Source organism: Genypterus blacodes, unplaced genomic scaffold (assembly GCF_046128005.1).
Source record: "Genypterus blacodes isolate CSIRO-AG114 ecotype Tasmania unplaced genomic scaffold, CSIRO-AGI_Gbla_v1 ptg000214l_1, whole genome shotgun sequence".
Classification (NCBI taxonomy): Eukaryota; Metazoa; Chordata; class Actinopteri; order Ophidiiformes; family Ophidiidae; genus Genypterus; species Genypterus blacodes.
In genome coordinates this window covers 604503-630771 of record NW_027467013.1, presented here as the reverse complement: position 1 = coordinate 630771, position 26269 = coordinate 604503, and the positions used below count along the sequence as shown (strand labels likewise).

Sequence of the window (26269 nt, the reverse complement as noted above, 5' to 3'; positions counted from 1 at the left end):
CTTCTATGAGGTGGGACGCATCTGGGAGGCGATGTGACGACGGGGCGCAGAGCTGTAAGGCCTGCACACTCTGTGAGCCGCACACAGTAACCGCCGGCAACGTGTCCGCGGCTGAACCGGGAGAACACAACCTCATCCTGACAGGTCTCCTCCGCTTGGCTGTAACCTTATATACACCCGTGAATACTAGAGTGAAGACCATTTTGCTCTGTTGTTCTTATATGACAACAATTACAAACACATGAGGGTTGATGCAATATTATTTGGGGGTTTTTTTGGGAACGACACGCCCAATAGACATATCATTTCCATTATTACAGTATAAATTTGCAGCAGAGTCATAACAATGCACTCCACAACGAGCGCGTCTTTGGATTTAAAAGCTTTATACTGGGAGCAGCTGATACTGTGCTGCGCCGCTAATGAAAGTAAGCAACATAATTCAATAATGAGCCATTTGTGAGTGGATCCTGTTACTAATGGGCTCGGAGATGTCATGGAATTTCAGCCTATGGATGGCGACACGAGTGTCTACTACTTTGCCCATTAAAATGGATGAACAAATCCTTCCTGCTGGGTCAGAATCCCTTTTATTTTGGTATCAGGTAAACGCTTCGGTCCACATCAGGGCTATAAAAGCCCAAAATGTGATCTGGATGGACTGCCAGAATTTTGCTTTTGGTTACAGATTTGCTTTTTTTGCAGATCTACGGGAAGCAAATCTTTAATGAGGCTCATTCAACCGCAGTTTCCTGTAAGTGTGAGTGATTAGGCTTAGTATAAAATAAATCCCATTACGGATACGCACCCTCAGTAAGAATGCAACGTTCACCCTCAGCAACAAAGCGCAGTCTGCTGTAGTGATGCGGTGAGGGCGTATGGTACAGACTGTGCCTATATTCCGCTGAGAAAAGATCCTTAATGTCTTTGGAAAGCGTTGCCCACCTCATTAAATGAGTTATTTGTTCTAACAGCCTTGGGTTTGGGGTTTACAGTTTTCTCACCACTGGGAGCATTAACGACTTCCTGACGCTTCTATTAATGGCAGCCACATCACAAAAGCATGGAGGATTACTTTGTATGTTCTCAACCTTGGGCCCATGTGCGGCAGAAAAGACCATGACAATTACGCAGCGCAAACTACCATTATAAATCCATTTAACTCCAGAGGTGTGGGTGAAATGGCTTTTATACCACTGTTCAAAGGAAGGAGAGAGCATAATGGAGCAGTGGGTGCAGCAAGACCAGCACAGGTGTTTGATACTCCATGCTAATTTTCTTGCCATATTGCGTCGCAGACTGGATAGAATGTAAAGACAACCATGGCCAATCATGAGAGAGAGATCCACGTTTATTAACGGATTTAAACCTTCCATTCGCTGAGGTTAAGATGCTTAAATGAGGACCAGGAGAGTTGAAGCTCTTCTCTTCCTGGGTGAGAGGACCGCTCGTGTGGTCCCCTCACATTGTGTTATGAGGTTGTTTCTTTTTCCTCTAGTCTAATATTTTATTCATGAGGAATTGTGCACAAAGGACAGGATATGTAGCTGGCTTGAATTTTCATAAACTGTGAGGTTGCGGCTGGCTCCGGTTACCAAGTGAAACAAATCACCTAATTAAAAAGGAATGAGCAGATAGAATCGATGCAGATCACTTCCAATGTGGTGACATGTCCCTCCAGAGAGAACAACAATAGCCCGTAAACACCAAGGCAACATGGTGGCCAACAAAGCCGTGGCACATCTCGACTATTTCAACTTCAAAACGACTTTTGAGCCAAGTGTCAGTCTCGGCGCTGAGTCCTGTGGCGGTGGCGGTGCAGGTGGGGAAGTTGGTTTCCATCACCGGTGTCAACTTCCTGTCAACACAAAAAATGATAATGACACGTAGGGTGCAAACTACAGAGGACAATATTCATCACCACAGCGTGTGAGTGATGTTTAAACGACCTGAGCTGATGAAGACATCAATTCACGCCGACAGCCTGATAAATAAATCAGAAAAACGGTCAAAAGCAGGCCGATTCTGAACATTCTTCAACAGAAAGAATGTTTTCCCGACTGGAACAGCATTTGAACAACTCAAAAGACGAGGAGAGGCGTTCCAGTGGGCGTCTTAAAACAGCCATAACAGTGATTTATGTAGAAAGCTCAACACTGTAAATCCCAGAGGACTTTTGTGCGCTGAGCCTGATTACGTTCAGCGTGGAGGACTCAGGTGCGGCGAGCAGACTGACAGTTGTTCATCAGCGGCACTGTGCTTCAGATAAACCCTCTAATTAAAATCTAATCCCGTTTCTTAATCTCGTCTAATTTTGCAGAAAATGATTGAACACTTGAAAAGAAAAAGAAAAAACGTGACGGATAAAAGCAGTGAGAGTAAAAAGTTGGGTTATTAGCGAATAATGTCTAAATCCAATTGAGGTATTTGCTTAAGAAGAAGGTTTTGTGTTTCAGTAATAGCTTCACCATCAGCAGCAAAGGTGGAGGTCAGGGCGGATTTGTCCTCCAGGTGAAGGTGATGGATTACAGACTGGCCACTCAGCAAAGCGCATTAAATTTACCGTATGATTTATTTGGATCTGAATTATTCACAATGGCTCCAAACATTAACAGGAGAGAACTTTAACAAGTACAAGAAGGGCAAAGGTGTCGCTCCAGGTCACGCTGCACATCATCATCATCATCATCATCATCATCACGCCAGCTGCTATATCGGTGCTGTGAAAAATCAAGATATATGAACTCACACTCGGAGACTCTGAGAAGAAGAATATAGAGTCAGACAGTAAGGTTCATGCTCATAATGAGACGATGAGTCTGGAGCATTTTTAGCTGCAGGATTGCACCTCAGAGAATGAATCGCAAATGACAACGTGAGAAAGTTACAATCAGTTAAGTGTTTCTGCTGCCTGTCCTTCGCCGCTGATTGAAGGACTAGATTAATGAAGACTAACCAACACGTCCTTTATCTAGATGGAGGCTGACCACCTGTGTGACTGCTTCTCCTCTCCTGCAGGAACAGAAGCACACACAGGAGACATTGGGGTGAAATATTTGACTTTTTCTGAGGAACATCCAGACGTGCAGCTGCTCTTCATGCCCACGTCAGCTCCAGTTTGCCCCCCGGCCGTCCGTCTGTCTCTCGCCGGCTAACACCGCGGACAAATGAAAGTCGGGCGACGGGCTAATGTAAAGCGCTGCCATTCATGCTGGAGTTCTGTCGCTGCGTCTGAAATGATCAAATCCAGAAGTCTAACTTCCTTGCGTGCGGGGGAGGAAGTGAAGGTGTGGAGGGAGAAAGCCTTCCTATCAGGGCACAGCCTGGAGCTGTAAAGGATTTCTCGCTCTTTGCTTGAATTAGTTTTCACCTCCAATATCTTGTCTTCTCTGTTCAGTGGAGCAGGCACATGATGTTGGCTTGAATGTGCGCCACAGGACCAAAGATCTCATGAATATCTTAGCTTCAAGTTTTTTCCCCGGCTCCCTGCCAGAACTTTCCAGTGTTGTGTTCAGTTTTCTCTCACCGCCCTCGAGCGAACGCAGTCAGCATCTCGGCCCTGTTCACGGCAACATGCAACCTTAAACGGCAACACGGCAACACAGGTATCTGTCAACGAGTCTGTGTGTGTTATAATCATTTAGTGTTTACCAGCATCTCTCGCTCTCACCACATCAGCATCCCGCCTCTTTATGGCCTTAAGCAATATGGATTTATACGCCGATCTGCCCGACCAACATGAAAAGGGGCCTCGCTGACAATTTAACGCCAAAAGCCGAGTCGATACCTTTTGTATTTAAACCTCAAGCTAATTGAAAATCCCTTAGCCTATAATGAGGAGGAAATGTCAGAGGGCCAAAAGATATGAAGTTGGCATTTAGTCTGCAACGAGGACAAAAATCCCAGCTGACAGGAGCTGCAATGAAGAAGAAATGAAAGCTGCCCGCCGATTAATAGCAGAAATGCAAAGCTGGCAGAAAATGTGATGAAAATCAAACGGACAAAAGGACGAAATGCTGTTTCCTTTTTTTCTTCAAGGTGTGGACGCTAATTAGCAGGAGTCAATCAAGACACACACACCGAACACACCCACACACACCCACACACACTCCCCCCCCCACCCCACCACCCCCCCCACACACACACGCGCACACACAGATCTCATAAAATCATTTTCCCATCGCCGCTGATGCCGTTGACCTTTTTGATCAACGCTCATCCGCGCCGCAGTTTGAGCCCGTTACCGCTCTAAATATAAGCCACCTTACATGTATCGCCTTTCAAAGTCGAGGCGCTGGTATAAATGGGAACGAAGGAGATGTCACATGCGCAGCACATCTGATAGTGAACAACAAAACACAACAGGCACGTCTGTAAAGTAAACATTCCCAGCTCAGATAAACGTAAACGACTGGCGTGACCGGCGCCAACGGCCTGAACATGACAGCAAATTAAAGACAAATAGACAAAATAAGGTGAAAGATGTGAAACGTGACCTTTATGGCTGGTTGCAGACCTGACGTGCTGCTGTGTTTTGATCATTTGATTTGTTGACAGCAGGTGCGGCGTAAACTCAAGATAGGAAAGAACCTGCAGGGTTTTCATCATGGTGCACAGGTTTCTTTCTAGCAAACATCGAAGGGAGAGGAAGCGAAGCAGCAGCACGTTGGACTTTGAGCATCTGTGTTTCATTAACTGGAGCCGCAATCTTTCCCTTAACCTGCCCAATTACTTTAACCAAACCTTAATGTTTCCCAAACTGTGACCAAGTGGTTTAAGCCGTCTAACCTTTAGCACTTATCTTTTATCGTGCTTTAGCGGCCTTGATCAGATATTTTCGGAGACGAGCGATAAACAAAATCCAGAGTTCCTTCTGACTCTAAACATATTTTGTTTTTGTTTACGTCATGGTTATGCCAGCGGAGGGAGGAGTGTAACCCCAAGGTATGCATGAAGGCCAGAGGGGGATGTGTGTAAATGCTATTTCAGACTTTAAGAGGTGGGTAAGCTGTGTTTACACTCAGTCGCCCACCTCTGCAGCCTGTGGCTTTGGTAGAAAGTTCCCCTTGACATAACTGACACATGCTGTCATGTCACTTCTGCTGCTGCTGCTGCGCTCTGCTTCTATTGGGTCACAGTCACACAGCCATATAATTGAATGCACATAGCAACATAACCTCTTTGGTGTAATCCTACAGGACCGACTGCTCTCTCTCTCTCTCTTGGAATGAAAGCAGGAATAATCTGTATTAGGTGGTATTAAACATGAAATAAATATATAAATCTCCCACTCATCTGTCTGAGCTGAACAAGTTCACATTGAATTTCTCCTCACAAAGCCCGACACTCCCCGCGGAGCAGCGCTGCCCTGATACAGCTCCCCATTTAGCACAGCAATGGAGCAGAAATCCATGAATAAAGACATTTCTTTCATGGGATTGTTGATAGAAGAAGGACAAATAAAGAGCTTGTGTGTCATTGTTTGTCAAACAAACGCTGTTAAAATAGACCGGTTATAACAGCACCATTGCACCAGCTGTATCCTTTTCTTAAAATAGCATTTCAAACTCTACCATGTAGTGCGCCCGCTTCTGTATTGCCTCAGATGTACCAGCATCTACTGCAGACCAGTCAAGGATGAACAAAATCATTACCTAATGACTCTCTGTGGAGTTTCTTACATCCAGCCTGTTTGTGTGCAGTTTTCCAATTATCCACCTGCCTCAAAGATCTCAAAGACTTTAAGATTTCGCTTAAAGAACATTAGAAAATGAGTGCAGAGCTCCGTTGAGCACGTTTTTGAATATATTGACACTGAATGAAATTAGCCCTGTGACTTGTGAGGGTTGCTTGTAGTTATAGCACTTCCAGGCTCACTGAGAATCGACACTCCAGTGTAACGTTTTCCAGTTGCTTTCACCTGATTTGATTTATTCATGTGTTATACCCCATTCCTACTCTGAACTGATAGGGCTTAATCCATCAGAGGTGTTTTCCGAGGCTGCAACACTGAAGCGAGTGAATACATCTCACTTAGCAAATCAGGTGAGTGTGGCCCGGCGGAGAGGAATGCAAAATGTGCAGTGTTGTGCATCACCAACATCTGAGATTGAAGTTACATTTAGTCTCCAGCAGATACGTACATGCATGAGTGAAGAGTAAACAGTTAAAACCTGCTAGGATTCTTCTGATCTTACCAATGTACTGGTTCCACTCTGGGTCCAGGTCGGCTTGATTGGCGAGGCACCCCTTCATCACGTTCAGGCAGTAGTTCTTACAGGGTTTGACTGACGGCATGCCCTGGCAATAGGGGCAGTACAGCAGCTTGGTCAGGGCTCGGATACACGCAGGGGTGCTGCTAACCTGCAAGGAGGGCGACAACAGACATCAGCAACTGGATCACATCCTTTGAATATACAGCATAAACACTAGAACGTGAATAACATGACATTGTGTCACTTAATGAACAGATGTATGGTTGATTTGAATGTCTGTAGGTTGATATTTTCTTATATTTACCTATGTTTAGCACAAATGATTCATTATAATTGCTAAAGTGAGTTGTCAGGAGCAACACAACCCCTGTGTGGTGGCATTTGGGTGATGTCATTAAGTGGAAACAATGGCTACCTCCAGATAGAGACAAATAGTCCTGACTCACAGATGACATTTTCCCTCATAGTCATTATCAGTACATAAAAAAGACTCAGATTCAAGCGCTGAAATGTACCATTGAAGTTCAAGAGTATCAAGAGTTCAATAACATATAATGGATACTACAGGTATATTAAGAACAAGGTAATAGGGACTCAGTAACAGCACTTAGTGTAGCTCTGGGCATACAGTAAGTACGAACACCAACGCTTCACTTATGTTGCCACTAAGAGCTCCTTGTAAAGCAGAACTCCTAATTAATCATTGGTCATAAGTACAACCCATGCATATTTGAGTGCCTTTGGTCAGATGTGGGAATGTCTGAATGCCATATGTTGCCAATGCAAGTACGTGACAGATGTCTAGAGTGTGTATTGTACCACTGCAGCAGGTTCTGCTCCAGGTTAACACTGTGACTGCTCACAACACTGAGAGAGATACATGCGCTGTCCTATGAGGCGTTTAAGTTCTCAGGGAAATCTGACGTCCGTACCAAGGTGAATAGTGTGTTGATGTTAACTTCTCTCAACTTTGAATACGAGCAAGTACACACAACTTCCTGCCATGGCCTGACTGTATTCAGGGGGAAGTATTCAGAACATAAAGTATTCAGCCTTCTGACTCTAAGCAGTGAAATGCTCGCACTCCACCGCCCTGAATGGAGTCTGAAGTCAGCCGGGGTGACGGCTAATGGCTGTTTTCTGTGCTCCATCAACCATAGACAGGTAGTCTGAGGATTATCACATCCAATCACATTTGATCCCTTATGTAAATAATTGCAGTCAACTGAGCAAAGTGAAACTGAGAGCAGCTTACAGATATGTGTTAATTCATTTCACCACTTATTGTGTATAGTTAAAGAGCGAGACTCAAGTGTGATACAAGAACATTGGAAGCAAAGGTTTACATGGTTATTTTCTTTTTACTTTAAGGTCTAATTGAAAGTACACAGGGGCAATGGACGAGAAATCCATTATAAACAGCCAAAGTCAAGACATATACAACACTGCACATCTCTGCAGTCATGAGTGTGTAAATGTAAATTGTGTATATGTGTGATTTATTTTTGCCACTGACCTCATGTGATCACTAATTCAAGGTGGAGTCGTTGTCTTCAGGGTTGTATATAATATACGTATGTCCTCTTTGTTACTGTCCTTTTGTTGAGAGCTTGCTGATCGAAATATTGTTCTAATAAATAAATGGTGTATTTTTGCTCACATTCCCGCCCGACAGCTCCAGGATGCCGTTTTATTTTGTATTGTGCTCTCACAAATGGAAGCAAACCTCATTTCTCAGCAGCCGCTACTCATTGGCAGAGTTCCAGGAAATTCAATCTTAATGTAAGGTAATTAATGTTCAGGCGGTCAAGTAAGGACTACTTGTGGGCATGTTTGAAGTATATAATTATACTTCAGTGAAAAGGCAAAAGGTTCGCCCCTATTGTGAAGAAGAAAGAGCCTCTTCACCTCTCCATGGTTTCTTGTATTCCATGGTGCTTCTGACACACAACTAAAAGTGCACCTTTATGATTGCAAACCGCCACAAAAGTTCAAGAAGCCAAGACAAACATCCTGCATCTACCTTTACAACCATTAAAGATACAGCAAAACAGGCTCCATGCTACTGAGTCTGCATCACGTCAGCTACACACTAGTGGGTTTTGCATGCTTCTTCTTCTCTTCACCTACTTGTTACAGTACAGTAATTCAATTTATCTACACCCTGTCAAAGTGTATAATTTCATCTCTTTAGCAGGGATTTGTCTATTCATTTTCTGGCAATATTAAGAAATCAGTCAAAACAATTCCCAGATCCGGATCCAGTCCCTCCCCTCCAGTTCCATCAAAGAAAAGAAATATTCTACTATACAATAATGTGATATTTGTATTGCTGAGAGGTTGCTCAGTGCTTCACGTTACAAGATAAGAAATATGAAAGTCACACCTTCAGCTCTGCCTGGCATTTTTTTAAAAAGTGAGGAAAACAAGTTGCCACATTTGAGTCAAATCTATAGCAAAAGTCCCAAGATTCAGTGTAAATACGGTGAGGAGACAACTTAAACTGAGCTGGAGCTGTGAGTGGCACATGGCTGCTTTAATGTTTGATGCGCCCAGACCCCCGCTACCCCCTGCTCCCATCTCTCAGTCCACCAGTAAGGTTCATCAATAGAGGAGTGGAGGCATTATCTCGCCCCATACACTCCGGCTCGGAGGATGGATCAAATGAATGGGCTCTGACAGGCAGACAAGCCTCACACATTCAACCACAGACCACCACCGCTCCACTTGTCACATGCTAACCTGACACAGATTATTTATAAAATGTTACCACAGGCACAAGCCTACCTGCCACAGGTGAATACAGCAGAGTGGAATGGAATCTGTTATTCCTTTTTCTGAATGCTTTGAGGAGAAATTCATCATCATCATCATCATGATCTACACCAGAACAGCACTCTGCTAGGACTTCACCTTTTCCTCACACAGCCAGAGCTATAAACAGCTTTATAATGTTCGCAGTAAGAACAGAACATACCAACAGGAGATGTTAATGCGCCAATCAATATAATGATGTCATTTTCTATAGCCACCTATATTTAAATGTACTAACATCAAAATGCAACCCATTGATTGGCCGGGGCAGGATAATAACCTGAAGGTGACTCTTAATTTGTAATCAGTTCATTTCTAATATGTGCAGCAATATCATCACTTATTGATTTCTACTCATTACTTCGTATGCGTTCAGAGAGCAAAATGAAAAGTTTTATTTATTCAGTCGAACCTTTATAAGCACTTTGATTCTACCACTTCTGATGCACAGAAGCAGTTTGGTGATTCTGGACACTAAAGCTTCTTCAAAGTTGATTTGTGTCTCTCAAAATTTGATAAAACAAATAACAAACAAACATGATGTACTACCGCCTCCAATCAATAACTATCTTTGCAGCAATAAGCATGCATGATGTCACTGCTTGTGGAGGTGCAGGGTGTCTTATTCCGTTATGCTTACACCCAATCCCTCCTGATGAGTTTAGACTCCGGGGGATCAAAAGGTTGCAGTCCCAGACACATGACCTGCGTCTGGGGTCCGTCTGAAATGTCAGAGGTGAAGCGAGGACACGCCGTCTTTCCAAAGAGTAAATTTGCCCTAACTGCACATCCTCCGGGGTTCTGCTTGTAAACGAGCCTCATCACAACTGCTGCTAAGGCCATGGACAGAGTGCCAGGATTCCTGTGATAAACACATTAAACATGTTGATCCACATCTATTTTCCGCTGCTGCCACACTGCTGTGCACACTGAGTGAAAAGGTACTGTCTCTTTAAGTCCGGCTCCTGCTCTGATTGGTCACCTTTGCTTGGCTTTACTCTACATACATGTACAGAAAATAAGAGCAATCTACAATCTTTCTAATTTTCTATCTCTAATTATTGAGCATTGCGATCTATATTGCATTAGCTTCTATGTACAAACTCTACAACAGGCTTATACATATTTATGACATAATTGGTATCACCAGAGTAACAACAAAACCCCTCTGTGGATGAGGATTTGCTTGTTTATCAGCGCTTACATGTAGAAACAGCCGTGTTGTTGTTGAGGTCGTTTAAATCCGAGCCTTCGCCTCTTGCTCTGCCTTTAATCTCACTTTGGACATGATCAACGCTCCCTGGGCAGTGTTACATACTGAAACTGCATTAAGATTTCATCAAATCAAACAGAAAACTAAGGCTACTGCATGATTAATGGCTGCCACAAATATTAGCTGATCGAGAGACAAATACTGATATTTTTCTCCTCTTTCCCTCTCTCGCCTCTCTGTGCACAATCCATACCGTAAATCATTCAACACTGTTTATATCCCAGCACCTAAACAACACAGCCTGGAGCTCAAAACCTTCTGAAGAGGCACAGCTAAAGAGAAGACATTAGAGAGAAGTACCAGGGAGGATTTATGTGGAAAACCTTGGAAAAAAGTGTGTTTCCTGTGTAGGTGGATTCAAAATATGCTGGATGTTTTTAAATCTATATATGAAATTATGGAATGGTAAAGTTACTGCATGTAACAGCTAAAGAGATAAAGGAGTTCTCAGTGCTTGATACCTTCTCAGATGAACTGCTATAATGTATTGACTTTGATTTAGCTGAAAAGTGAAGACCTTTACCTTAGAAACTCTCTGAGCCACCTCCCGGCCGACAGAGAGCCCCTGGACAAATGTGCGTGCGGCGATGAATGCCCGGGTAACTTGAGCCTTGAGCTTTCTGGGCACGTCTCCAAAGGGCTTGAGCTGGTCGGTGTACTTACTGATACACTCCAGATAGTCCTCGGTGATGACATACTGAGAGTTGAGCAGTGTGAACATACGCTCTAGCAGCCGTGACCAAAAGTCATTAAGCATTTCCTCCAGGTTTACATTGCCTCCCGTGTAATAGCGCTTCAGCTCGGCGAACAGGTTCTCAAAGACTTCAGAGTTCTGCATGTAAGGCTTGCCGTAAGTCCTCACAAACATCTCGTTGAGGGAACGCTCAGTGTTCTCCAGCAGCTCCAGGAAGAATTCTGGGTAAAGAAGAAAAGAGACAGTTATACCTCTGTAATGGCACAGGAACAGATTTAACCACTACTAATACTAGTTCTTATTGCTAATGTACCACACTGTGTATTCTTATAAGAGGCAATAAGAACCCTGAGACATTATAATTATAAAGTCTAAATATGCTTTGGGTGAAACATAAAAAGAAGAAAAAGCTAAACTACGAGACAATTTGATGTTGACATCATTTTAACGAGGTCTCGCATTGTTGTCGACTCTGGCGCTACTTTTGAAATTGCAATAGGATTTGATATTTGTGGTGCAGGTCGTCCACACCTCAACTCAAAACGCATTCATTTACTTTCATTGAACGGGCATGCTGTAAATTGCAGACTTATTTCCGATGTAGATATTCTCCTTGGAGGATTGCTCCACTTATCAGATGAAGAGCAAGAAATTGTCTTGTCCTGCAGATAAATCAGCAGCTAATACTGTGTATACAACCTCAGTCAGTCTGGGTTTCTAGGCAGCGCGTGTTATTTGTCGGTTGACATCTAAGATTCACCAGAAATTGGAATTAAATGATAATATTTCTCACCATCTGCTATCCATTGCGACAATTCTGTCTTTCAAAGACCAAGATTAAATTTAAATAAGTCTCAAAGTCTGCATCAGTAATAGGAGGGTGCAATAGTTCAAGATATTCAGAGCAGACAGTTCTAAAAGGTAATGAGACTACAGAACATCCACTTCTCCTGCACCGTGCCTGTTTCCTGCAGGTCAACGTGTACATTTCCAATATTTCTGCTTTTGCCATCGACTTCCACCCCACTGTGCGTCTCACACAGGTTAGTCACATCACGTACTCAAACCACAGTGGCATATTCATATGCAGCTCCCCTGCGCTGTGCACATTACAGTCACTCATACTGGCTCTGACTAAACTGTAATGGATTTGAAGTGGTCATTAGTGCTCAGCATGGTGCACGAGAAATTATAAATTATAGCACGAGAAACAAAAGGGTCGACTCTCTATGGTATCACACCGAAAGACGCCTGAGCAGTGAGCTGAGCTACTCGTGCTGCATACCAAGAGAACACAAGAGGGGAAAACAGGTTGAATATGCTAGATAGTACAAAACACAAAACGTTATTTTATGATTTGATTCATCACAAATAAAGACTTCTGGCTCCAACAAGCAGCTATAACTTTCACACAGCAGGTCAGTCGTACATTTTAATTGTTCCTACATAAATACAGACTCATTTGCATGGTAGGCCTGAGAATAGTTGGACATACAAGAGATGGAAGTACAAAAGAGCAAGAGTTGGTTAACATGTCCAAGAAAATCAACAACAACAAGATGCAGTGTTTAAGAGCCGATATTATGTTGTTGTTGTTATATGCAGCTGCATGCTGGGAGTGGGCGCGGTCGTCCAGAGGGCCCAGACGTCCTGGAGATATCTAGCCACAAATGTGAGCTCATTTCAGATGGCGTGGAATCTTCAGACATCTGGTGGGGACACACATGCAGTGACTCATTCTGTTTCAGTGTAATTCAAACCCCAAGACACACTTTGTCTTTTGTGCATTCTGTGTCTGCTCGCTCACACTGATTGCAATTGCTCCAAATATCACATAGCTGGTTTGCGTCAGCGTTGAGGGTCCCATGGGAAGAGCGCCAACTGCTTCCTCTGCTGTCCAGCGACACGTCTAAATTGTTGCAGGATGTGTTCACTGTCCTGTCCCTCGCTTGTGTCATCTTATTGTGACTCTTTTGAAATACACTGAGGACTGTGATGACTGAGGTCCGGACTGTTGACCCGAAACCATCCAGGAGTTTTCTGCTTCTGTAAATTTGAGTCACTGGAATCTGGTAGACATAGAGGTGGATATCTGCAGATGAGTTCGGCAACACTACCCTCAAAAGTGTTCAATGTTTTGCCAGCAGTGTGTGTATGTGTGTGAACAAACCCAAACAAAAGCTGAGTTCTGCCCTCTGCCCTCTCTGCCCACTGATGCAACCAACTATGTGATATTCTAATGCCGGGGGGGCAGGGAGTGGGGTCGGGGTTGGCAGGTGTGTGTGTGTGTGTGTGGAGTGGGGTCCCGACAGTTCAATTATATCTATTATAAAGCCTACAGGAATACATTTGACACAGCCAGGTAACAACTTTACCTCATGAGAGTAATTTTTTAATCACAATTTACCTGCGTATCATATGTAGTGTGAACTGCGGTTTGTCGAGTTGTGCAGAGTCTTTCACTGTTTTGAATTATGAAGTTCACACATACCCATAACAAGCAGAATGTGGGAAAATCATTAAATCACCTTTACTTTCACATTCTGGTGCAACATGCTGAACACATGGAGAACGGCAACGCCACAAAATGTCTTAATCCATAACAATAACACAAGATATTCTTACAATCTCTCGGTCACACACACACACACACACACACACACACACACACACACACACACACACACACACACACACACACACACACACACACACACACACACACACACACACACACACACACACACACACACACACACACACACAAAGCGAAGAACAAAAGCCAGTATCGAACCTTCATTCTTCTGACATCTTTAATTTGGGGTTTTAGTATTTTTTGCTTTTTTATTGGTGCTGCTGTTGTAAAGCTGACTGACATGTTTGTGCTTTATGGGACATAATTACTCTTTATGGCCCACTCATCTTAAAAAAAAATCCATAAAAAGTCAGATATTTTTCAAGAAATAATGAGGGAGGATCTCTTATGCAGAATTACAAGTTTTGAGTTTGGCAAAATACAGTTAAAGTACAGCTGGTGTGAGATTAGTCAAAGTAAACACACTTTTATGCTAAGCTGTAACTTCATTTTGTGAGGTTTCAAGCTTAATTTGCGCTTCATCAACTTAGTTATGACACTAAAATGATTCTGCAGCACTGATCGATACACACACCGATTAATGCATTTTTGAAATTAACGTAGTTCATTTATTTTCCCCATGGCAGCAGCTGAGGTATGAACTCAATGATAAACATGATAAAGGCAGAATATATTCTTAATATGGTCTGAATGTGTGATGTTATTTTAACAACATCATTTTGTAAGAAATGTGTCTTCATATAATGAGTGAAAGTCTGTGGATGCTATATTTAGGGAACTGCAAATTGCAAAATGATCAGGAAAGCTCCCATAAAACCTCAACACTTAATAATTAACAGGCCAGACCAAATGAACGACTGCAAGAGCTGCAAGCTGAGGACGGTGATGCTAATGGGTTGCTCCCAACTTTCAGACTTCATTCCACTTCACTGATAATGCTCATGTTGGCTCCCGTCCCTCACAGAGCTGAGCAGAGGTTACACAAAGCCATTTTTATGTCTGTGATAAAGAGAAGGTCTCTGCTTGTGGGGAAACACAGACCGGTCACTGTCGCAGATGTTCTCATTTTACATTTAAGCCATTTTGGAACAAAGCCCTGCTATTTCAAATCTCTGGGCTGCAATGACGACAAGCTGTTTTTCATTTGGATACAATGGAGATGATGGAGTTCACTTGATTTTGTCTTTATGTGCATAATTGATAGCCAACAGAAATAGATGCGAGATGACAACGACTATGTTGAATGAGCGCACAGGGAAAGTGTCCTGAGTGAACATAGATCTGATGGTGTTCACACTTCTCTCACCTTAACACATTCCCTGTTTGATGACACTAGCCTGGGCCAGGAGGAGATGTGGTCAGACAGTGTCCAACATTCATCGGCCGTTTTGACGCCTAAACTTAAACGCCCTCTCGTTTACGGCTCGGCCTAATCCCTGCCCGTCTCCTAGAGGCTCACAGCTCAATTCTTCCCCCGTGTTCCAGCAGGGAGAGCCTCTTTCTGCTGTTATCCTCCCATTTCCCATCATTCCAGGTCCACCCTCATCTCCCATGGTTGTGCTGTTTGCAGTAAGTTGTTTGTTCTCTTTGTGCCTCTTGGCATCTCTCCCTCCCTCTCATATTTGATTGATGGTATGAGTCTCGCATTGGTGCGGCACTTCTTCGTCTCTTCTGCTCCGAGGTGTCAGCAAGCGTCACAAGGACTTTGTCATCACTGCCACTTGTATCTCCCTCGGGTGGGTGTCATTTTACACCCTGCTAGGATACGTGCCATTGTGCCCCTCTCCCCGCAAAGCTCGCACATCCAATCCTCCCTCATGCCCCACTCCTGAAAGTTTGTCGGAGTTGGGGTTATGTCGTACACTGACCGCAGTAAGAAAAAGTTGCAAAAGGGTTCCAGATTGCATAGCTCCACCCATGTGACTTTCATCTAGGATAGGTCCCATTCTATCCACTCCTTGGATTCCACCTCAAGAGCCTTTAATCTCTGATGCTTCTCCTTAAAATTCCTCACTTCAGCCTCTCCTCTACTTTGCATCTGTATTCCCCCACTCCTGGAAATGGTTGTGTCCGAGGCCTCGTCTTCCAATGCATGGATTTCCGATTATTATTCCATATCCGAATTCTTGCTGTTGTGTGACTGTAGGACAGAACCCCATTGTTGCAAATACTGTCCAAGTTTCCATGCGACATTATTTACTTGCTTGGCCCCTTGTGCCTCCTGTTGCTTCTGGTTGCTTGGACTGTGCTTTGTATGCTTATCAGTATTTGAAAATGCTTACTCAGCATGTGTATACATCATAACATTGACAGAAAACCCAAAAGCCATTAATTGGCTACTCCCTGAATTTAAGCACTTAAGCGATGCTTCACAGTACCGCTACTCTAACCCGTTAGCATGGGCGCCGAACTGAAACGCTTCTTCACTTCCTCATTTACAGGCAGTGTAATGAGCTCAATCTGCTCAGGTGGTAATTGGTACTAAGAGTTTGGAAAACACTGAATTCTAAGCCATATAGAGGCCGGGATTGCATGCAAATGTTTTCTGTATACAGAGTAAAATCCAATAACAAGTGATCTCTTGAAAGACAAAATTCAGGTTGCAAGTTGACTTGTGCTGTGAACGTATTCTATCTCACATAGTCTATCTTGATTCAAGTAGCCGAGCTTAAACAGGGTCACAGAGCAGAGTGTGATGTATGGCAATCAACAGGCCACATAATTACTGCAGCATCCAGACAAAATTGCAGATCATTTTTCCACCTCCATTAGTCACAGCCAGCAGCTCCGGTATAACCCTGACCAATAATAAAATGCCACATACACAAAGCTTTCTAGGGCAATTCAGTGTGGCAATATGGCAACAGATCACTTTGAGTGCACCTTTTGAAATCTAGGGCACATGCTACCGAAAACATATGAAAAATGCAAATGTGAACATGTCATCTATGCATCCACTCAGAGCAGGAAGTTAATGCATTCAGACTCAAATAATGTGTGGTTCAGGTAGCACCCATCGCTTCATACAACATACTGTATCAGCAAACCTCTTAGTTTCCTCTCCCTGGAACTATCCTGGGTAAACAGGAGATGCTGTGTGGTTTGTCGGCCCTCATGCAGCAGAGTAAACAGCAAGTTACTGTTTATATCCAGGAGGGATACAAGACTAGGAAATCATACGGGGGCCACGTGTTTGAAGTAAGCGTATAGTGTGAAGAAATGCAGCTTCATTTTTCATGCCTCTGCGTGAAACCAGCAATTTTGCCACATAGAGGAGCATGTCCAATTCTACATGTCAATCACTAGTTGGGTCATTGATTAGTCTGACAGGGGGAGCCTGTCTGCGGCGGACTGCCCTGAAAGCTGTGCTGCTGTCGAGAACATGACAGGTTGACCTTTTACTTCTCCATCGCCTTGTGATAATTCCTCTGGGGGGGCCATTGTGCCTCACATAGTGGCAGTTAAAAGCAAAGGAATACTGTATAATGTCAATCACAGCGGCTAAATTGAAGACGAAAACCAAGCAGTGAAACTCGAAAGCACTCAAAGAGAATACAGTGCACCTCCACTAAGGCTCAATGATCTAAACCTGTTACTGGAATGTCAGGAAATGTTTACGGATGTTTGATCGCGTTGAAAGGCTGATGGCAGTAATTGGATTTAGATATTCATATCCTGTCTGGGAATTTTAGAGATTTGACTAAAATGTGAAATTTGAAGTGAGTCAGACGTGTGACCACTGAGCTTTGACTATTTACAATCATTATGTTGACGTAATATAAATGGATTAGATATTTGTCATGTCATTTCTTTGCAGGATAATTATAATTACATGCATTCAAATCTGATCTTACCGTCTTAAGAATTCCCATTCATATTTGTAAGTGACCTGCATACACACATGCACATATTCAACAAAAACCTGATCTACGCAAACAAGAAACTAAAAAAGTCATTTGTGCAAATAATGACAATGGAACACGGCTCAGCAATTTGTCACGCATTTTATTGGAAATCTGCTCTTTCCATCTTAGATTGGATGGAAGCTTCTCCACAAATGTATAACAAATTGACAATCTCCTCATCTCTCCACTGATGCCTGTCACTATCTCAGCTGTCCTCCATGTTTATTTGACCACGCTGAATGATGACGGTAATGATGCTGCACAGTGAAATGAGATGTAAAAACACACACACACATGCTGTTCACTGTGTAAATGTAGTATCAGAGTCTCTCAAACTAACCAAGAATATTTGCTGGAACATTTGGCCAAAAGATAAATGATTAGTCTTGGTGCAGATAGCGCCACCTTTTGTCCATTTATAAAGCATTTTTGTTTGGATCAAAACCCCTGAACAGTGAAGTGAACAAGCAAAATTCTTTTTGCAGGATACCTTCTTTCGGATTGAATAATTCTCATCCATATTCACCTAAATATACTTTGTACCATTATGCTCTTCCACAAATATCTTATATTCCTAAGCAAATATTAATTAATTTACTTAAATAAAATAAAATAAAATAAAATAGAATAAAATAAAATAAGATAATTTTGTTTAGCACCCAAGGTTGCTTGACAGGATGGGCACAATGATGAAAGACAGTAATAAAATATCTGTAATAATATAGAACAGAGCAGAATTTATTCAAATAGAATTGAATTGAATATTTTACCACATCGTCCAACAGAACTTCTTAACAAAAGAAAAGTTTTGCTGAGTCGGCATGCCCTTTTCAGCACCACAGTGCTTCACATTCATCAAGTCACACTCATCCACACCTGCTAATTGGCCAGCACGCCCCAGCCTTTTATGGTTGCCGGCATCTCTGGAGTCATTTTGGGGTAAGTGCCTTGCTCGAGGGCACACCGACAATGGCTGTTGAGGGAAGTGGGGAGAGGGAGCGTCGTCATATTTAATACTCAGATTGTCAGCGGTTCTGGAGTTTTCATTCCCCTCATTTCATTTTCATTCATTCTGACAACAGCTCCGACATATTTTCTTGATGGAGTTCCAGGAGATTTTTGAATAGTGATAAGAATGTGCGAGTTAGCAGCTCGGAGTAAAATCAGTGTGAGAGCGTGGACCACATTAATATTCTGTTTGGCTTCTCAGCCTCGTGGTGTTAGTGGTCAGGAGGGCCAACGATTGATTAGTAATTAAGATAGCTGACTTTGCCTTTAATGAGCTCGCTGTGCCAGCCATTTGTCTGATTTTTCGGAGCAGGAGAATTGTTTCCTGGGGTCTTGGGACATCTATCACAGGAAAAGCAATATGCAGAAATGCACAGAACTGGGGTTTGCATAATGAAATTAGCAGACACATTAAATACATTACAGAATTATACTAACTTTGGCTTTTCTGGCATTGATTGTTTCAGCTGATCATCCGGACACAGCCGCATTACTGAGAGGTGAGATATTTCTAGGTTTTCTGGCATGGTGCACCGTGACACATAGGTTACGGTGTCAGGTATGCGTAGGCTGGCCCACTACTGTTACCATAACGCTCATCACAAACTCCACAATCAAGAGAAGAGAATGCACGTACACCAAGTGTGTGTAGGTGGGATCGCACATCCAGGTGATAAATAAATAAATGATGATAAAGAGCATCTACATGAAGTGAGGGCATTGTGCAGTAGTTTGGTTTAAGCAGTGTTTTCTGACTCAGTGTGAAGGTCAACACAAACACCTCAGGAAATATGATTCATAACCACTGGAAGACAATTGAAAAATGTTGGTTATACATGAATAATACTCGAAATTATTCTAAAAGGGGACATTCTACTCTGTGGTAGGTGTTATGTGGAGGTTTATGAACTGCTGCAGACACAACCTTCCCCAGGCATAGAACCACTATTTCTAAATACTCATACATGCACAGTCGAAACAAAATGATCTCAGTGAGCTTATCGTAACTCTGAATTGCTCATAATGGAACCATTGGCAAGAAAGAAAATCAATACTGACACAAGACTAAAATAAAAACAATGATTGCAATTATCAAAGCCGCTCTGACACACACAAGCACACACACAGTGGTGCAACAGAATGGATTCTATTCTGGGACACCCCACATATTCCAATATCATCAGAATGAGTGTGATGGAGAGTTCTTATTTAGATCCAAAGGTTTGGTGTGAAAGTGCCTGATCCCGAGCCTTTAGCTTTACACCTACATTTATCCAGCCAAACCCTTGGGTCCTAAACTGAGGGCTTCGTTTTCGATTAGGCTTTTACTTCTTCTATTTCCTTAACACATTTCAATTTACCTGCATACACACCAGGTTAAACATTTAAAGGGACATCAACTTAAAGAGTCATTCAGTTCCAAGCCGCTGACATTTCTCTTCTACTGTATGAATTTCACATCAATCTGATCCGCAATTCCCCAGTTATACATGCAGACAGACAGCTTTAACACAATATGTCCAGTTTAAATGTTTTATAAATATTTCCTTGTTGTGCCCAGCTGATATATACTGTCCAAAGCAACAAACCGCACAGCTCTAACACACCAATTCAATTAGTGACAAATAAAGCCAAGAGTGAAATTCAAATCTGGCAATCAATGCCTCAGATTTCCTGCGCTGGCCGTCAGCAGAGACCCTCAGCAGACACAGAGTCTCCTGACAGCAAAGGGCCGCCGAGCCGAAACCTGCATATGCCATCTGCTTTGACCATGATGAAATTATGGAGAGTGGCAGCAAAGCCCAGGGGTAACAAAGGTGCCTGGAGTCATGCATCTAAGTGCTGCTGGTCAAACCCCATTTCCTCTCTCGCAGGAGTCCTCCTCATGACATTCACTATCCTGACAGCAGCTGATCAAAATAACACTTATTTATTTATTTATGCATGATTCCAGGAAGCACGTGTGTTCTGAACAAGTGTACATTCCTGGAAAAAAAGACAGACATCACCCAGGCATCATGACATTGAGCTTTCTGGGCAATGTGGGATCATTGGAGAGTTGCGTGCTGTAACTCAATAGCGTTTGTTTCATACAATATGTTGAATAGTTTGGAGAGATTGCACGACAAGCAAGACAAGACACTGAATGCTGACTTTTCAATTGCGCAATTAATCACTTGGCTTAGTTGTTGTCGAGAATCTATTATAACAATATAAAGTTTTGTCTCCTCACTTTCAGATCAACAGCAGCAATATTTGAAGTAGGGGAAGTTGTGTAATCTTGAAATCTAGCCATGATTGCTCCCTGACTGTCAGCCAGTCCCCCCCCCCTCCCTCGCAACACAGCAGGGAAATGGATGGATGGATGGAAACTATGTCAACGCCGTGTCGAGGCAGGTCAACGGCTGATACAACAAGCTGTGTAAATACGTTAAAACATGTGCACGCACTTGTTTAATGTAGTGAGTGGATGTTTGCTCGAAATTCCATGCAGCGACTATCAACCTCCTTCTCCCGTCTGCAGAGGAGAGACCATCAATGTGAGATGGGTTAAGATTCATAATATCTCAGTACTTGGGTTGACTTAATTGACTGCAAACATTGGCAGCTTTTCCACCTTTTTCCAGTCTTTATCTTTTTTTCATTTACTATTAGAATAAATGCAGTGCGGAGACAAAACTGGTAGGAGCTGAGATTTCCCCCTATAAACCTGCTTGGTATCTGATCTTTACTGCATATCACAGTGCTTTGATAACATGTAAGCAAATGGGTTTGTGCCAAAGGCGAGATAAATGTCAGCAGATTTGTTAATCGCACACTAAATAAATTCTTATTAATGTGATTTTATGTGCATTTATGGACATTTCTACACAAATGCTTGCAGCTTGTTTTCATGAGTGTCATGTCGTGGGAAGACTTATGAAGAAGAAGAATTATGTGTATAGGACAGAATAACTGTGCAGCTTTTGAAAGGACAGTAAGAAGCCTCAGCTGCAGCACATCGACTGGACAGGAAGCCTTTCTGTCAAAGACGCAATCAATTCGCAGTTTGAATACTACAGCCATCTATAATTTGCCAATTTTCTAGGACAAGAGTTTTAGGCTCTTTTCAGGCTAGTTTGAGGTTTCTAGTCATGAAGTCAGAATCAGGAAGTCCTACAAGTCAAAGACGAACCTATAATAAGAACAAGAAGAAGAATAAATGAGAACAACAATCTTAAAGATGTCTGAAGCTGATGAACAAAGCTTGATTGACCCATTTCCAAATCCTTTCTTTGTTGTTGTCGTCAGCCAGCCCTGTACACAAGCTGAGCACACTCCTAATGCACAGCAGTGAAGTGAATGAAGCTCAGAGACGAAGAGAAATTTAGCAATATGTATGTTTGTTAACTGATTTCAATAAAAAAAAATAGTCATCTTGTACATCTGAGAATGACAATCCAGCATTTTTCAATAAAATAACTACCATTTGGTGCTACAGCTTCCATCCTCTAGTATAATTTGTTTGTTATCTTGCTCACATTTCATAGAGAAAGACAATTCAGATATCATTATGCATTTTCAGAATTTTTTACCTCTACCACACTCTCCCTCTGCTGTCTGTGATGATAAGATGCTGATTCCTACACTGTGAAACATGGAGAGCTGGAGGGATTATGATTTCCCATTAAAGTGTAACTAGAAGCGGCTGCTCCATGGAGAGGGACACCAAGAGGGAAAGGTAGAGAGGCTTGGTTCAGTAATGAGAACATCCCCTCCTATAAAGACAAGCCCAGTGGATGCGTGGTGGTCAAGACATTCACCATGGGAGCTAAGATGAGAGATTTTACCAAGCACAACCCCAACAAACAGCTTTAATAATGCAGACATGTGCACTGTGCTCAGGTTCAAGTTGTCAATCTGCTGTCCAATAAACCATGTTTCCCTAATCCAACAAAGAGAGGACTCTCCACTCCAAGACATTAATGAGGGGACAGGGCTCTAAACAGCAAACCCTATGACCACATACTGTACAGTCTCAATCCAAAGTTTGTGTTTGCAACAGTTTTCCAATTTAACCATCAAAATATTAAAAACCAAAAATGACTTACCGTCAAACTTTTTATGTCGTGAAACAAACGTGCCTCTCAGTTCGTGACTCGTTTCGTCAATCAGAGTCTCAAAGTCCTGTTTACTCTGTTGACTAAATCTGTCCTCCATTTCTTGGGTGCAACATGTGTTCCCCTGAGGACAGACACGGAGATGTTCACCTGCAAAACACAATGAAATGACATACTTAGTTATCATGATCCCATTTAGGAAAACTTTATGGTAACATCATGTTCCTGCATATTCTAAATGTGAAGGAGGAAGTTTAAGTCATCATTGGTTGTAGTTTGAAGTCCTGTACATGTTGAAAATTGAAAAAGTTATAAAACTTGAGGTTCATATGGGGCTGTGAGTGGAACGCAGAGGATTTCATGCACGGAATGACTTCTGTGCCATGAAATGTATATTTTGAAGAAGAAACCAAGTAACATCTAAATGCATTTTGTCCACCAAATGCTCATACAAATCTATCCACATGACAATTGATATGTTTTCGGCACATTAAAGTATAAAAAGAATTTTTGAGGAGGGCGCAACATTGCAAATTCAAAGCACACTAAAATCCAAAGCTCTCACTGAATCAGTGGAGGTCATTTTTAAATGATTTAATGACAGTTCTCATTTTGATTTAATTTCCAACTACTTTACATGCAAAATCACAACTGACTTTAATCTAAACGCTCTCAGCTAAGTAACTACCAATTATTAGTGAGTCCAAAATGTAACCTTGTGAACGATGTGGACAGTCATGATAAATCAATGCAATTTACTGCAGGGTCAATTCTACGAGGGTTTATTCCACGACTTGGCAGCTTCAACTTCACATATTATGAATTATGATGATATTCATTCAATATGAGTCAAACCAAAATATATGTCTTTATTTTACTGATGCTGACAAATAAGACATTTTTCGTCCGTGTTGACTGCAGGCAAACACTGCAGCAGCACCACTGCAAAGCGGTCATTAGGGCTAATTCAGTATGTATGTCAGGGTGTTGCTGTATAAGAGCAATGTGTAGGAGGAAAGAATGGAAATGGATACAAAGGACAGGTCAAAGGATTATTATAGATATCATATTAGTATTAATATTAGTGGTAGTAGAAAGCTCCTCTTAAATTCAACTGTACTATGACTTTACTGCAACTTCAGAATTAGACAGCAAATACAGTACAATAGCAGATTTATAGCATGGTTTGAAGTAGATGAGGAGCAAAAAAGGGAGAATGGTCTTGCACCTTTTTCGCAACATTTTCTAATAATTCATCAGATCAAATGCTTTTGGTTTTGGTCCTATGATAACAGAGGTGTCATTGACTGCGGGTCATCAGATTTAAATCAGTAGGGAGAACAGATTGGAATACATCGCTTTGAAATATTCTCTCACACATGACATGATTGATGACTGGGGAAATACCGAAGTGAATCAAAAGTTAATGATCTACATCATTCCATTTTCTCAGGCAGCCATTTAAAAAAAAGAGCCACAGATAATGCTGACTCAGCCCAACATCATTTTATCTCTTCATTTCACAGCGTAAAAAAAGCCAATATTGCTGTGGGCAGGTGACCGCAAGAGTAAATGAAACGGAAACACAATCAAACAAACAAATGATCAAAACCAGCTACGGATAATGCTAATGAAGGATTGTCACTGAAGGCAGAAAATGGAATTGAATCTTCTCCAGTGAAACGTTGGAGATGAATGTGCCATTAATAAGGCTTTCAGTAGACCTATAACGGGCCCTGCAAAGAGTGTGAGAGCATTGATCTTTGAAGTTTACTGCACGTCACACTGTGTGAACTGGTGCAATAATCAGAGTGAATGATACGGAGCACGATACCTTGTGTCGTCAATGTGTCTGAAACGCTTTAGAGATGTGGGTTTTGGATCAATCAAATTCTGAGATTTTACTGGGAAATTTCTAACACAAAGAGTCTCTGATCTACAACCTACATATTGGGTTGACAACTTAGGATTTCATCAGAATTCTCTCGCAATTCTATGCAGGTAAGTTTAAAGAAAGGCGCGTTTATGTCTACAGCATCTCTCAGACACGAGGTGGTTCAAAGTGCTTTACATAAAGCATAAACAGACAATTAAAACAGGATAGAAAAACACAAGGCAAGGACATTAAGGCTAGGATGTAAAACAAAGCTAGAATAAAAGAGAATAAAACAGGAAGTTGAATAAAAAAAAGGGTGGCTGCCGTGCAGGAGTGGAAAAGCCAACGGCAAATTCATAAAAAGCTGTCAAACTGAAAAGTTTGAAGCCTTGATTTAAGTGGCTGATAGCTGGAAACTCATGACTGCTGGAGGATCATTCTGTAAATGTGCTGCAAAAAGTAAAACCCACTGCACAGTTTTTAACTTTAACCCAAGCAACAGTGAGCAACTCAACCAATGACCTGAGTGGTGAGCAGAGTTCATAAGACTGAAAAAGATCTCACATGGATTTTGTGCTTTATAGACAAGCAGCAGTGTTTAACAATCAATCCAGTGATCTGAGCACCGGCCTCATATATGCTTTACTTTCTAATTTGTGGGGCCCAGTGAACACACCATTGCATTAATCTACCTTACTAAAGATAAAACGCATGGACACCTTTTACAGGTCTTGTTTAGAAGTAATACTTTAATACTTGCTGTATTTGTGAGGTGATAGTGGGCAGCAGAGCACTGAGATTAGCTTTGGGGACCTGAGGATCACTGTTGATCAAATAGGACACCTACACGCTTCAGTAAACAGAACAACGCTCCGTCAGAAATGCGGTTTTTAGAGCAGAGGAGCAGATCGTTTTCACCCAGAAGGAACTTTGAACTGAGAATGTACCGCAATAACAACCTCAGCCACATTCTCCACAGCCAAATCCCTGGATAGACAACATCTTCGTAATTGGGAGAACCTAATGAACCACATAGATCCCCCAGATCTGTTTCACTACTCACCACAGATATATGGCATGTGACATCAAATGCATCATTATTAGGAACGAGGACATTTCAAAGTATTTTTCTTGTTCGGGGAAGTTGTGAGGACTCATCTGCCTGCTCCCAGCTCCACTCATTCTTCCTCCCAAACTGTTTCTCATGTGGTTTGAGGAATCTTTGCAACAGCACGAACAGAGACAATACAACGTTTGAGATAGAGGCTTGAGCGTGAGTGTGTTAATCTGCAGTATAACCACAACTGATGACAAAGACCGTCAAGGCCATGTGACCTTCAGCTCCACCATAGTTGGGCCAGAGAGGAAAACTCAAAGCAGCCATATAACCTGATTAAACCGGTTAGAATCAAACTAAACCAACACCATAAACACCCTTCTACCCTGTTCTATGCTATGTATAGCTCTGTGAATCACACACATATAAACACATGTCTTTAAAATGTCTAACAAGGAAGAAAGACGGGGTGAAAAACTGTCACATTTTACATTTCACAGTTTCAAGCTGTTGTTGGAAAAAGGCAAAAATGGCTACAACATTGCTGCAAAAGTCTTTCTCTTTTAAAAGTTGCAGCTTTAAATGGCTGGAAAAAAAGGACTGACATACCAAGCTGACAGACACCGGCTCCATTTGGTCCTTTCTTACACAAGACGCGTGGTGGAGTTACACAGTGTGGACGTGATGTCTGTGCTGCTCTGATAACTCAGCCACAAACAGCCTCATTGCCT

The 26269-nt window shown here is 42.2% G+C and overlaps 1 protein-coding gene across 1 annotated transcript in view; it reads right to left on the bottom strand.

Moving 5' to 3' along the window:
• The window catches only part of LOC143015858 (glypican-6-like), a 64454-nt gene that overhangs the window by 22872 nt on the left and 15313 nt on the right, over positions 1 to 26269 (bottom strand). Inside the window, exons 2-4 of the mRNA XM_076169967.1 lie at positions 22597 to 22755; positions 10826 to 11217; positions 6198 to 6363 (exon numbers count right to left, since the gene is read on the bottom strand). Of these exons, the coding sequence (XP_076026082.1) occupies positions 6198 to 6363; positions 10826 to 11217; positions 22597 to 22755 (717 nt within the window). The remainder of the gene's footprint in view (positions 1 to 6197; positions 6364 to 10825; positions 11218 to 22596; positions 22756 to 26269) is intronic.